The following is a 12681-nucleotide window of genomic DNA, read 5'->3' on the forward strand; positions in this document are numbered from 1 at the left end:
CAATGTAACTTTCTTTATGGATAATTATTGCAATTTGTTAATGAGAATTCTCCCAGAATGAATCAAAGGAGGAGGGGAAATAAAGAGGAGGATGAGCAGAGCAAGAAGTGAAAGAAACAGCTGAGCATTGCTGCTAATTTTTAATTACTTCCCATAGCCAGGTCTATATTTTTCCACATGCTTCAGCCAGCCGTCTCTACCATCTCAGCAAATCCAGGGCCGTAAGGGACAGTGAAAGCTGATTTTTCTTTGTTTCCTCTAATTAGGCATCTCTTTTTTTTCTGTCGCACTGCAGGATGTTCATTCTTTGGTTAATAGTAAACTAGTGGCTCAGTGGGTTAGGACGCTGAGCTTGTCGATCAGAAGGTCAGCAGTTTGGCGGGTCGAATCCCGAGTGCCGCGTAGCAGAGTGAGCGCCTGTTACTCGTCCCAGCTTCTGCCAACCTAGCAGTTCGAAAGCACGTAAAAATGCAAGTAGAAAAATAGGGACCACTGTGGTGGGACGGTAACAGTGTTCTGTGCGCCTTTGGCGTCTAGTCATGCCGGCCACATGACCACGGAGACGTCCTCGGACAAGCGCTGGCTCTTCAGCTTTGAAACGGAGATGAGCACTGGCCCCTAGAGTCAGAAACGACTAGCATGCATGTGCGGGGGAAAATTTACCTTTACCTTAGTTAAGAAAGCAATCTAAAACAGGCTCCTTGGGCGTGTGTCCCCCTCAAACAACTGAGGTGTATTCCAAAAAGAAGATGGCTGGGAGGTGATCATACAGGTAGTCCTCTATGTATGACAACAATTGAGCCAAAAATTTCTGTTGCTAAGTGAGACACTTGTTGAGTGAGTTTTGCCCCACTTTATGACCTTTCTTGCCACAGTTGTTAAGTGAATCACTGCACTTGTTAAGTTAGTGACATGGTTATTAAGTGAATCTGACATCCCCGTTGACTTTGCTTGTCAGAAGGTCACAAAAAGCTGATCACATGACCCCGGGAACACTGCAAATGTCACAGATACATGCTAGTTGCTAAGCATCTCGATTTTGATCATGGGTGTTCGGCAACGGTTGTCAGTGTGAGAAATGGTCATAAGTCACTTTTTTCATTACATCTGAAACTTTGAACACTCACTAAATCAATGGTTGTAAGTCAAGGACTACTTGTATTGTCTTACAAGCTCCCAGGCTTAGCAAAAGCTTGTTGCTCATTCAAATTGTATTTTTGTGCCAGTGTCTCTGTACTTTGGAGCTGCGGTGGAGAGAATTACTAAACATAAGGAAATGCCCTTGCTACCTGACTGTTTTTTCCCTTATCACAAAATTAATACTAATTAATATTAATATAAGATGAGGCTGTACAGTGTGGTATGCCAGAGGAAGAAAAATTCCACTATGCCCATCTCATTCCTCCTTTGCCTGTTGCTTCAATTATTATTCTAAAATCACTGCTTTCAAATAAACCTTAAATAAACAGAATTAGCTTACAGGTATAAAATGATTGAAACTCATTTTAAAGCCATAATGAAAATTGGGCCTCAAGATGAGAAAACAAGATGAAAAAAAGACTTGGATGCAGAAAGTCACAATTGAAAAAAAATCGTATTGGGAAAGATAATATTTAAGAGAATCCGAACAATATTGCTGGAACTCCAAACTTTTGATATTCTGATTTGAGAAGGAAAAAAGGTATTGAGCAAAGTTTTTCCATGGAAACACACCTGGGAAGATGAAAAGTGCCTGGACAAGCCAGGCGAAGCTTTTCAGGAAAGACAAAGTAGACAACTGAACAACAGAAATGAGGAAGAGATCAATGAAGTCTGTTAGGAATTGTTGTGCAGAGGTCTCCTTGAGCTACCAAGAAGTTGCACAGACAAGGAAGGGTACTGAGAGTAGTAAGAGTCACACAGTAACCACAAGAGTACACTGAGTTGTGAAAACAGAAAGTATTTTACTTTTTGAGGTGGTGTAAAAACAAAAATGCACGGTCAAAAATAAACAGTCCAGGTCATACACAATAGTAACAGTCCAAGGAGTATTCCAAATACAAAGTCTTCTTACCGGTCCAGAGGTCAATACACAGTTCAGGTTTATCACAGTAGTAAACCAACAGCAAAACAGCAATAGTAGAGAGAGCAGTGAATTTAGAGAGAGAGAAGCTACATTCCTAGCTCCCTCTCATGGCCATGAGAACACTTACACACCCATTGGCCAATTAACATCTTAAAGTCACAACATCATAGTTTATATATTTTCAACCCAACTATGTAGGCTATCACCATATGCATTCTCCCCTTTGGGTAAAATAATATATAACCTCTTACAATCTTATGCCAATTCTTTCACAACTAGCATTGTGTTTCACAGCACTTTGGACTTTAGTGAAATGATCTGCGATATTTACACCAGATGAACAATATTCCAGTTGTATTAATTTGTCTTTGACACATTGTCTTACATTCAAGTAACAAAGATCTGCATGTTTGGATCTTGTTCTGACTGCAGCATTGTTTGCCATCTTTATCACAGCTTGATTGTCCTCATATACATGGATCTTTTACAGTTAAACCCATATCCAACAATAATTGTTTGTACACTAGCAGTTCTGTACATAACACTGAACACTTACACACCCATTGGCCAATTAACATCTTAAAGTCACAACATCATAGTTTATATATTTTCAACCCAACTATGTAGGCTATCACCATATGCCTAACAAAGTCTAATCCCAAAAGACAAAAAGATAAGAAATTTTGTGCAGCTGGATCCTAGCAACTGGTATTACGTGACAAGGAGGAGGAGGAGGAGGAGGAGGAGGAGGAGAAGGAGGAGAAGGAGAAGGAGAAGGAGAAGGAGAAGGAGAAGGAGAAGGAGAAAGAGAAGAAGAAGAAGAAGAAGAAGAAGAAGAAGAAGAAGAAGAAGAAGAAGAAGAAGAAGAAGAAGAAGAAGAAGAAGAAGAAGAAGAAGAAGAAGAAGAAGAAGAAGAAGAAGAAGAAGAAGAAGAAGAAGAAGAAGATAATAATTCTGGCTTCATAGAACTGGAAAGAAGACACTATGTAGTTGATGTCACTAAGATTATTTCTGTATTTGGTTATTTATTTAAATTTATTAGCTGCCCCAATCCAGTTGATTCTTCCTGGACTAGATGAAGGATTCCCTGCAAGAAATAAACTATATTTCATGGACATTGGGAAGGACATGGTCAGCAAGTGTTCCACCAATCTCATCAGGAAGGTGTTAAATTAGAGCTACAGGAAGAAGATGGCAAAAATTCAGAGCCAAAAATTCAGAGCCAAATGCAGGAGACAAGGAAGACACAGGACAGTCAGCAGAACCTGTAAAGATTATATCAAAAAACTAAAGCCCAAAATGAACTGAGGCTTTGCAAGAAATGCCTCAAACAACAAAGAAGTCCTTTCTGTAGGTCTACAGTGAGAAGAAAGGAATGAATTGGTAACATGTGATGGAATATGCTTTATAGCTCATGTATTTGAGCTATTTTGAACTTGGGATTGGGAAGATGAGTATAGTTGACTATTCAAGGAACAGCAAGAATGCCAGTTTTGATAGAAAGGTTAATCATATGGTATTGATAGTTCATATCTTCTACAAAGGATATGCAGGGTAAAGAAGCAAATGTTGATGGTACTATCCATTATTTTGCTTTATTATGTGTTGAAGTGCTACTAGTTAAAGTAGTATTTGTTAAATTATTTTCTTATAATAAATGCTTGGAGGCTGGTGAACGATCTGAAACCTTGTGAAGTCATCAGTGAACTGAAGATATAGAATGGTATTCAGACAATACTGTAACCAGGGTTTCCAAGGTTAAAAGGTTCTGCAAGGAAAGGAATTGCAGGGAAAACATGCCTGTCGGAAATCAGCATGGCAGATATCACTGTGTTCTTCCTCATACTGTGCAGTTCAATGCTTTTCTATCAGTCAGGCCCGTTCATGCTACAAAGCTCTGTGACTAATGGCCAAGGAGTGCATTGTAGCATCCTGCTTGCTCCAGAAGGATCAAGAACTTTCTTTACCCTGCAAATGTTAATCCCTCTGCTGCCTTTGTTTGTTAAATTAGATTTTTATCCCACCTTTATTACTTTACACTTATCTCAAGGTGGCAGGAACATACATAATACTCTTTCCATGTCCTGTTTTCCCTACAACAACAACCCTGCAAGGTGGGTTGGGCTGAGAGAGAGGTACTGGCCCCAAATCACCCAGCCACCTTGCATGCCTAAAGTGGGATTAGAACTCATGATCTCCTGGTTTCTACCCTGGTGCCTTAACCATTAGACTGAACTGGCTCAGTAAATAATAGGCATGAGTATCAAGAATGAAATGAAGATGGTTCTGGTTAACAATCCATACACGCACAAACACCCACCCACCCACACACACCAATGGGTCCATTGTCATTTTTTCCTCTCTTTACACTTCCTCTTCAATCTCTGCTTTTGTGAGGCTTTAGAAAAACAACAAAAAATATCCCTGAAATTGATGCCCGTCAAAATATTTATTTGACTTCTTTCTATTCAGTACTAATGGCTTCTGAATAAAACTAAAAATGGAAGCTCTTTTAGTCAAAAATGATGAGGGAAAGCCAGCTGGGATATTGGCAGTTTGGATAACAATAGAGCAGTTCTCCCTGCCATTATTGTGAGCCAGGAACATGTAAGCATTGTAAAGGATTTTTGTTAAAAAAAAAAGCCTGCATACGCACAAAGCACAATCCTTTGCCATGCTGGTGTGCTCACTGAAATAACTGGATATGTGTAGGGTTAGTTTAGGGGTACAGCCAATCACCCAAACTGTAATATCTTATGGGTCTTCAAAATGCCCTGAGTTTCACTAGCAGAATCTCTTTTATATCATTTTAGATTTCATACAATTATGGGACAAATATCTGTGATCTATATTAATATTGCTGTGAAACTCTGTGGAAAATATCATGCTAAAAATCCCTTCAGAACTCAGCTTTGCCATTCCCTATTACTATGCACCCATTACTTCTAAGATTTAAATGAAATTAAAAATAAGCACCCATTTTGGTTTGCATATTTTTCCCCAGTTATGGTGATTTCAGTTGTTTTAAAAGGATGTTCAACCTATATATCATCATGTAAACGTAGACAGTCACTTGAATTATTCCATAAAAGATAATACCTATCTAATCTACTACTGTTTCCATTAGTGGTGAATTAGAGGCTCTTCCGATGCTTAGCATAAGTTTCTTCATCAAGTTATTAGTAATGGTGAAATGGTCTTACTCAATGTTGAACCACAGTACTTCCATGGTTAATGCTAGGAAAATTCCAGGCTGTGTACAGGTGATCCTCAACTTACAAACACAATTACAGTTGTTAAGTGAGTTTCACCCCATTTTACAACCCTTTTTGCCACAGTTGTTAAGTGAGTCACTGCAATTCTTATGTTAGCAACACCGTTGTTAAGTGAATCTGGTTTCCCCATTGACTTTGCTTGTCAGAAAGTTGCAAAAGCTGATCACATGTCTCTGAGATGCTGCAACCATCACAAATATGATCAGTTGCCAAGTGTCTGGATTTTGATCATGTGACCACGGGGATGCTGCAACAGTCATAAGCATGAAGAAGTCATAAGTCATTATTTTGATGCCACTGTAACTTTGAACAGTCACTAAACAAATGGTTGTAAGTGTAAGACTATCTGTATGCCAGTTTAGATCCAAATGGCAAAACATTTGATGTTCTCCTGAAGTTAATTCAATTAAGAAGCATTCTAGATCCTACAACAGACCATTCTGCAGCAGACCCATCAAAATGAACAAAATTCCAAAGCAGTAGGGTTGGGGTTTCTTATATTAGTATTAGGTAGGTCAAATGCATCCTACTAAATGCCTAGTTGCCATCACATTGATAGCTATATTTCAAAAACAGAGGTATATACTTTATCAAAATACTCAGGGGATAAATAGCCTTTAAGAATTGCTTGGTTATTTAACTCTAGTCTACAGTAGGGCTGGGTAGAATTCTGAACTGCTTATCTACTTTGCCCGATTTTGCTATGTGCCTCACTATTCAATAAGGACCATTGCTTTTCCTCAGTGGAAACATTGACTCATACTGCTTTTCTGACATCCTGGGTTGACTCTTGGCAGTAATATACTTTCTCAACAATGATGCAGGTCAATCTGATTTTTTTTAACCAGTGAGATCAGAGAAAATAATCTCTTTCAGGTGACTTCAGGAGGGGAGGTACAGACGAAGAAAAAACACTGGGGCCATCAGTTTATAGCAACTTATTTAATGTGTTAATCTTATTGGAGAATAGTTATTTCATGACAGGTTGATCCACTGTGGTAGTGGACAAATTTTCCATGGTACCCATTTTGTAATGTATTCACTGCCGGTCTGTCCTGAGGAGATACCTATCTCTCCGTGTTTCCATCAATCAAGGAGGTCAGTGAGAGTGGGCACACTTCAGGTCCCATAAATTAAGCAATGCCATCTTGTGGGACCAATCAACCATGTCTTCTTAGTGACATGTAATGATATGTAAGACAGACCTTGAGAAACGGGGCAGAGAAATGCTCTAATGACATCCCCAGAGAGATCAATACTGCTAAAAAAATTTTTGGGAAAAATTAAAAAAACTCGCTTTTTCTTCCTGGCCTTGTATTACAGTAGGATGATGGTGGAGTTCCTTTGCAGATTTTATTTTATTATTTATTTATTTATTTTGGAGGCTGTCCTCTTGGTCTTAGGTGTTACGGGGTTGAATTTCGCAGTTGGTTGTATGCCCTTCCCTGTTATAATACATGGCTTTCTATTTTAACTTTTTTATTTGTAAGTCACCCAGAATCTGTGTTAAAGGGACATATTAAATTTAGTAAATTAAATGACCTCAACCTTTGTAAATATGTCTCCATTTTTTTTAAAAAAAATCTATCTTGGTTTTAAACATTTATCAAGGAAAATATGGATCCTAGCTTTGCAACAGATTTTGTCCCATTAGCTCCAACAACATCGGTGAAATTGACATGTGGACCATTATACAATTAGGATATATTTGTACCCCAAATTAGCTAATTATCTACTAGTGACTCATCACTGAAATCTATCATTTCCCCTAAGCTAATCCTCTTTCAAGACTTTTTGTAAGCTGAGTATAGAGAACATTATTTCATACAATTTGCATATGCCTTAATCTTTGTGACTGCTCTCTCCTTCTGTACCTTCAAAGCACATCAAAAGACATTTGGTTAACAATTATTACAATAAGCCTGCTAAAATTAGTTTAATCCTTGTTTAGGCTATAATTATATTAATCCAACATAAACTGTTTTATACAAGTTTGTAAATGTGAATGGATCCATCATTTGTTAAGTTCAGGTGAAAAATGACTCCTCTGAATGAATAAGTTACCTGGGATTAATATTATCAAAGTGAGAGTGTTCATGTGTTGATCCAAATGTTACATTTCTTCACTTAGTAGACTATCACCTAATGATTCATTGGTAAACAGGTAACCTGATCTGTTGAAAATGAAACATGTAAAATGTCACCTTTCTAGCTATATAAAGATATACACATTCATATCTAAGCAGTCCACAACTGAGCCCAAAATTTTTGTTGCTAAGCAAGACAGATCAGTAAGTTTTGACCCATTTTACAAACTTTCTTGTCACAATTGTTAGGTAAACCATTGCCTCTGTTAAGTTAGTAACACAGTTGCTAAGTCAATATGGCTTCCCCACTGACTTTGCTTGTCATAAATTTGAAAGAAGGGATCCCATGATCCTGGGACAGTGCAAACTTCATAAATATATACTTGCTGCCAAGCATCCGATTTTTGATTCCATGACCATGGGGATGCTGCAATGGTCATAAGTGTAAAAAATGGTCATTACTCACTTTTTTCAGTACTGTTGTAACTTCAATCAGTTACTAACCAAATGGTTGTAAGTCAAGGACTACCTATATGAATGTGTGTGATATACCTCCAAAGAAAAACACATGACAAAGAGTAGACAATCTGTTGGGAAGATGGATTTGAAAATATTTTCTTCATCACTATTCACAGCCTTTTTTTTCCCAAATTCAGAAAAAAATCAGAATCCAACAGTGATCATGGGGATCCCTAAGATTCCCACAACTCTCCCACAATTTTGCATTTCACCTTCCTTCTCTAGACAGACTTGTCAGACAAAAAACAAACAAACAAAGCCACGAAATAAAAATAGAGTTAATTAAACCACCACTGTCCTGCATTAACCAAACACATTTTAATGAATCCCCAAACACATTTTCCATTCACATTCTCAGATTAGTTCCTCCCCTTTTTTCTCTTTTGTGCAATACCAGGCATGTTTCTAAAGCACACACACACACAAAGACTTGGCCTTTGATTAGTAGCCCTAAGAATAATAATAATAATAATAATAATAATAATAATAATAATAATAATAATAATAATAATAATAATAACAACAACAACAACAACAACAACAACAACAACAATAATAATAATAATAATAATAATAATAATAATAATAATAATAATAATAAAATATTGCACATAACGAAAGACATTTAAATGTTGCTGGATACTTCAAGCTTCTTATAGCTATTGGAAGCTACTTGGCTGAATAATCTCTTAACCTGCCAGGTGGAAAGGTTGTACATTAATTGTGTTAAACAATGAACTTTAAAAGGGCCACTTTAAAATTGCACAAGGTAGCTTAATCAGCTGGATGAGTTCTTTTAGAGTGGAATTTAGAACCTCTGGATATTTTATTACTTCTGCTCAGCTGTGATTGGACGATAGTGCCATTACTAAGTTTCTAATAGGAGGCTTCAGAGGAATTGTTTTTGTTGTCAGGACATGAAACAAGAGCCTATTTAGTGGGTGAAAGATGACTTATAGCTTGAACTTTGTGAATCACAACAGTGTTCAAACCCCTGTCCTTGTTTATTCAAAAATAAGTCAACAAAGTAATTTAAGCTTCTCAACAGGATATTTGGCAGTCGGCATCATTAACACTCAGAATGCTGCTGATTCTTTCATCAAGAATCAGCAGTAAGGACCCCACATTTTGGTCATAGAATTAAGAATAGGATATTATTTCCTGTATCTACTTTTTATTATTATGATTGTTCAATTAAATGTGTGGATTACTCAGAAGCTTCCCTGATAAGTTCAATGGAAATTATGCCCAGGAAAATGTACAGGTTTATAAGCTTGGTAGTTTACCTTAGACCTTATTTCAGTGTATACATGCAATATGTCTGACATAGGAAAATCTTAAAAGTTGTGAAACTATGACAGATAGGAAGAGTGCTGAAGGGTTTTATGGCAGCAAAGGAATGGTAATTAACGTAACAGGCTAACTGTTGCAATCTTCTGAACTTCAATTACATATATGTAGACACTGCCTTACTGACAGCCAAATACATTTTTATAGGTTTACAAAGAAATCTAATCACTAAAATTTAATTCCATGCAATTCATAAAAGATAAGGTATATCTTACAAGTTTTAGAAGCCTTAGGAAACTATAGAAGGTCTTTTTAATTGAAATAGATATTCTCTCTCTCTCTCCTTTATTTCAAGATTTCTTTCCTTGAGAATTCAGTATAATCCAATCTAACTTTCATTTCCAAGCATTAAGAAGAATAATAACAATTTTTTTTTAAGATGAAGCGAATGCTAAACATTGAAAACAATTAGGACTTTCTTGCATAAACACACCACAGCAAGAAGCTTCAACCAATAAACAGCAAATAATATCAATACAACAACTGTACTAAGAGGTGTCATTTGAAGGGCTGATACAATTGCTAGACAGACAGTAAATGAATGGTACTTTAAAACATAATCTGCTTTTCCAAAGAACAGTCTTCAACCAGGGTAATTCTCATTGCAGTACCTCTATTTCATACTGCTGTTTGTATGCTCACTTTAATGAAAGTTTGTACTGACTGTCATTTGTTCTGTAGAAACCTACAGAACTCCAGAAACCTTGACAGATGGTGTTTTGAAGGATGTTGCCAGGTAGCTGGTGTGAATCCCACATTAGCATTCTCTCTAGCTTTCAGAGGCAGCTCACTTTAGTCTCTTTTTAATATTCACATATGCTCACGTACAGCTGCACTCGGGGCAAAAATAGTATTCAGAGTGAAACTGCATGCCAACTTATTTTCCTGGTCTTCCTGTTATTTCTAGTTTTGAATTACTTATATATTTTAATTCCTTTACATTTTTCAGCCCCCCCCCCGCCCCTGCCCCTCCCCTCTTCTCTTCACTTCTCTTGAGATTCACATTGTGTCTCAGTAGATACTTCCCCCTGCTGGTAAAGGTTCAAATTACATCTACAAAGTATTGGAGGGAAACAAACACATTTTATTGATTGCAGGGCTTTAAAAGAAAAACCCTCTATAAAGGCATACTTTGGCAAATGTGATTTCTATAGATGTATAATTTAAGGAGACCTGAAGATCTGTGAGCTAAAATAATGTGCTTAATGACAGCCAAATTATATCTTTAAGGCAAAGGAATTGTAAAAAAAAAATCAATATCAACTACTAAAGCATATGTTTGCTTGCCAATATATGAACATGTTTCTTTTTAAAAAGTGAGTAGTTATTTACATTTGAGCATCTGATCATGGTTTTCCTGATGACCAACTGACCAATATCATCGGTGACTGTCTGAATTCCTTTCCAGTAATAGCCACTCAGAGTTGCCTCAAATGATGAGTGGCAAATAATTTCATAATAATATTAGGACACTGTTTCAAAAACAGAAGAAATATTCATTCTTAGTATACAAGGAAAGAAGATAAGTTGATTATGCAAACATGGAACTCATGCTTTAGGCAAAAAGTTCAAAGATTTTTTTAAAATGTTGGTTCTATATCTCAAATTTCAAAATAAAACTATGCCATTATACAGAATTCTAATTAGCAACTATCCAATGAAATTATTCAGCAACTATTTCTGAAATGAATCTCCATTTTATATTCCATAAAGATAAGGTGAACCTAAGAATGTAATTGTCAAAGTTAACAAATCCAAACAGCAATAAAGTAAAATGAAAGTTTTGCAAAATTATAAACACAGTAATAACCGGTCTTTTGCTGTATAAAACTGACAGTGGCAATGAGTTTTGTTTCATTTTTAAACCATGATATTGATTTTTAATGAGATTGTTGCCTCTGTCTTTGTGTAAATATATTTCTGTGGAAACTTCACCTGTCACTCAGGTCTGACCCTGACTCTAGTAGTTTCTTTAATAAAGAAAATACTTTAATACTTTAATAAATCCATTACTAATGTGAAATGATTAAATAAATCTGTAGGGGAAAACAAAGTAATTATTATGGTTGCCATCCTGACTATTCTTTAATAAGTTGAAATATCACATTCTGAAATGCAAAGCTTTAATTCATAACCCAGCAGGCTATATTTGAAAGTCGATCCAAAATCTGCAAAATACAACTGCAAGGCAACGTTCATTGACAGCTATGCCTCTTGTTATCAGCATGGCTACATTTCACAAAACGCCTAATTGTTGCTGATTAATCTACAAAAGGAACCAGGGCTCTTCCAGGACTCTGCTATGGACACTAAATTCAGTACAGTGTTTCTCCGGAAATCTGTCGACAGCTCTGCTTAGCTTTGTATTTGACAAAATGCTGCCCAAATCCGGCATCCCTCCTTGCTCAGATTTCTATTCTGGTGACCTGAGTGTCAGAACTAAAGCAGTGCGCTGATGCCACATAAAAGGCACAACTCCCTGAGTCTCTTCCCTCCTGCACTTTCTGACTTGCTGGTGCCCTGCAATTTCTAAAGCAATCAGTCCTTCCGTTTAAGCCGACTCTGCCTCTGCAACCTCTGCCAGTGCGTAGATCCGAAAGAATGCCAGAGAGCGCTTCGCGTTCCTTGGCTTGCTCGCGCTCTCCTTCTCTCTTCCTAACGGGGACAGAGCTGCCTGTTTCTATGCCCTTAACCCATCTCGGTGTAGCCCACACCGAATCGCAGAAACGCAGCAGCGGCGGCAACAGGGAACCTCGGCAGAGGGGATGGCAACAAGCAATCCGCCAACAAAAAAATCCGCCAGACTCGAAGAGAGGAAAGCCAAGACTTACCTTCCGCCAAAAGGCGCATTGCATGAACAAAGGACGGGTCTAAGCTATCCTTCTCAGCCATCAGCTCGGGTAAATATTTCTCTTGCTCCATGCTGGGTTCGCCTACACTTTCAACCGGCTGCCCGCCCAAGGTAGTGCAGGAAAAGGCAACTCGCTCACTAGAGGCTTCGTTGGCTTCGATTCGTCTCTTGCCCTTCTGTGCTTCTACTTGGGACGGCTCACTTCCCCATGTGCGTGGCGGCGGTCGCGGGTGCGCCCCTGCTTCAGCACCTTGGACAGCGCGCCCACCAACGGCCCCTCCCGCCGCCTCCCTCTTCGCTCGCTCCTTCGAAAAGCGCGTGTCTTGGTTCGCCCGTCTGGGTGCGCTCCCCCCCCCCTCCCGCCCCGCACTGAGCTACGGTCTCATACAGGAGCAGAAGCCTTAACAAGGGAGGTGGGATGACCGAGTCTTCCTCCCGCCCCCGTCGTTCTCTCATTGGTAAAGGCGCGGGGGAAGGCGGTGAGAGACGGGACGAAACGACCGCGGGATTGGTTCTGCTCCCGCCCAGTCTCCT

General features: G+C 38.2%; 1 protein-coding gene across 1 annotated transcript in view; it reads right to left on the bottom strand.

The window, feature by feature from the left end:
* KHDRBS2 (KH RNA binding domain containing, signal transduction associated 2) overlaps window positions 1–12218 on the bottom strand; it is a gene marked incomplete at both ends in the record, with an annotated part of 414972 nt that extends 402754 nt beyond the window's left edge. Inside the window, one exon of the mRNA XM_083351280.1 lies at window positions 12128–12218. Coding sequence (XP_083207406.1) covers window positions 12128–12218 — 91 coding nt within the window. The remainder of the gene's footprint in view (window positions 1–12127) is intronic.
* Window positions 12219–12681: the final 463 nt, after the last annotated feature.

The sequence above is a fragment of the Vipera ursinii genome (genome assembly GCF_947247035.1).
Source record: "Vipera ursinii genome assembly, chromosome: 1".
NCBI classification, from domain to species: Eukaryota; Metazoa; Chordata; class Lepidosauria; order Squamata; family Viperidae; genus Vipera; species Vipera ursinii.